The sequence below is a fragment of the Aplysia californica genome, unplaced genomic scaffold, assembly GCF_000002075.1.
Source record: "Aplysia californica isolate F4 #8 unplaced genomic scaffold, AplCal3.0 scaffold00568, whole genome shotgun sequence".
In the NCBI taxonomy this organism is placed as follows: Eukaryota; Metazoa; Mollusca; class Gastropoda; order Aplysiida; family Aplysiidae; genus Aplysia; species Aplysia californica.
Window position 1 is genome coordinate 337,840 of NW_004797838.1, and position 2,453 is coordinate 340,292.

The 2,453-nt window shown below is 43.5% G+C and overlaps 1 protein-coding gene across 1 annotated transcript in view; it reads left to right on the plus strand.

Moving 5' to 3' along the window:
- LOC101859663 (protein FAM91A1) overlaps positions 1 to 2,453 on the plus strand; it is a gene marked incomplete in the record, with an annotated part of 22,556 nt that overhangs the window by 12,375 nt on the left and 7,728 nt on the right. The window contains 3 exon segments of the mRNA XM_013087271.2: positions 338 to 426; positions 1,376 to 1,462; positions 2,099 to 2,313. Of these exon segments, the coding sequence (XP_012942725.1) occupies positions 338 to 426; positions 1,376 to 1,462; positions 2,099 to 2,313 (391 nt within the window).

Genomic DNA, 2,453 nt, shown 5'->3' on the forward strand with positions numbered 1-2,453 from the left:
TAGTGTTTTACGTCTCTTGTGAGAGTAACTGTGGTGTATGGGGCGTGGGGTAGTGTTTTACGTCTCTTGTGAGAGTAACTGTGGTGTATGGGGCGTGGGGTAGTGTTTTACGTCTCTTGTGAGAGTAACTGTGGTGTATGGGGCGTGAGGTAGTGTTTTACGTCTCTTGTGAGAGTTATTTTGGTGTGTGCGTCGTTTGATAGTGTTTTACTACACCTCTTGTGAGAGTAACAGTGGTATGTGGCGGGTTTAGGTAGGGAATATTTTTGTTTTGAGTTTGGTTTTGATAACACAGCTCATCTTAAAGTTTTGGTTTTGTTACTGTTTATTTCCCCAGATTTGGGCACGCAGGCGTCTGTGAAGAGAATTGCCTTCCTGTTTGACTCCACGCTCACAGCCTTTCTCATGATGGGAAACTTGTCGCCGGTCAGTGGGCTCTCAGATTAAAATTTTTGTTTTGTTTACATAAGTAGATTGGTGGCCAAGTGAAGAGCACAGGGGAAAAACGACAGTAGTCACAAACTGGAAATTGTGAGGGTGTCAATTTTAAAAGCTTGTGGACTCATAATTTCATATTTGTTTGACTGGTGGTTTATTGTTGTTATGTTTGTTGAATGAGAAATCTAACAACAATAATCACCCAACTGTTGAATAGACATACAGTTATGAGTCAACAAGCGTTCAAAATTGGTACCCTCATGATTTTCAGTTTGTGACTACCGTTGTTTTTCCTCCGTAGTCTTCAAGTGGTTAGGCTCTCTAACTTGCAAATGTAAGGTTGTGGGCTCGAATTTCGTCAGGGGCCCAATGTTGTGTCCTTGGGAAAGACGCTGAACACAAATTTTCTCACTTCAGTCCGGTCAGAATGGATACCCAACTGTAGACAGCGAAAGATCTTAAACAGACACCAGCAATTGTGAATAGTTTGTCTCTCATGTCTCTGCTGGGATTCACTCAAAAAACCTCTATTGTTCCTGTCTATCCTCGTCACCCATCTGTTCTTTGTCTACCTGTGCCTCCTTGTCCCCTTCTATTTTTCCAGTGAGTGCAAACTGTTAAAGGCCTTATGTTTGTTCAAGTCTTCCAGAAATTACATTTGTCCCTTTTGCACTGTTTTTTATACTGTGATGTCACATGCGAAGTATGCAGTTGCAAACGTCGAAAAACCTCTGCAAAAAAAAAGAAGACTACTTTGACTTCAGAAAAAGCCCACCCCCTCCCTCAACCCCACCCCATCTCTCCCACCTCTTCCTTAGCTGTTAGAGATAGTGGACTGAATTAAATAAAAAGCCAGTCTTTTTTTCAAAGAACACAGAGACCATTGCTTGATCTCGAAAAGACTAACGGATCTTGTGTTTGGTGTTTTGTATTTCAGGGTCTGAAAAGCCACGCGGTGACCATGTTCGAAGTCGGGAAACTCAGTGATGAGTCTATGGACAGTTTTCTCTCAGAACTGGAGAAGGTATGTGTATGGGTGGTTGGCGGGTGCTCTGGTCTGGTTTGCTCCTTCTTTCCTCTAAAAAGTCTATCGTCTCTATCTTCCATCTTCCTTTTTTATGTTTGTGTGTTACTGTTACTCTGTTGTAACACCTCTAGTCTTCGGCACTTATATATGACCTTATTGTGTTGCAAGTGCCGTAAAACTCTTACTCAAACTAAACTAGAAGGTATGTGTGACAGGCTTCGTGTTTGATCGTTTGTTTGTTTGTTTGTGTCTTTTTGCTGATTGGCTATGCGATGAGGCTGAATAGTGTTGGTCTTGGAGCTGGAATAATGTGGGTTCAAGTCTTCGGATTGGTCAAAGAAATTATCAGTATATCATAATTCCAGTACTTGCCTTCATTTTGATTTTGTATCTGTTAATTAGGACAATTGTCTCCGTTTAGCTATAACATTTTTATTGTTCGATTTTTGTTTTGATATGTGTGTGGTTGGTGGATGCTTTGATGTGGTTTGCTCCTTCTTTTCTATCAAATATCTTTCGTCCATATCTTTCTTCCTTATTTTATTTGTCTGTAACTTTCTAGTAACACTTCTAATCCTGAGCACTTTATAACCCAATTGTGTTACAACTGCTGTAAAACTCTATCTACCTTAGGTGGGATCTGACGCTGAGGGCGAGGCGCGCCGCTACTTCGACCACGCCCTGACGCTGCGAGACACAGTCCGCTTCCTGCGGCACAACAGAGAGTTGACGGAGGAGATAGAGGGCGCAGCGGTGCCCAGTGGGCAGGGGATCGACCTCCTTAGGTGTGAGAGTCTTCTAGGTCTGGACCCAGAGACGAGATCGCGAGTTCTGAACAAAAACTACAGGTGTGTGGGGGTGTGGGAGAGTGTGTGTGGGTGGTGGTGTGTGCGTGTGTGGGAGGGTGTGGAGTGTGGGAGGGTGTGTGTGTGTGTGGGAGGGTATGTGGGTATGGGTGTGTTTGTGAGTTGGATTTGGAGGAGGGGGG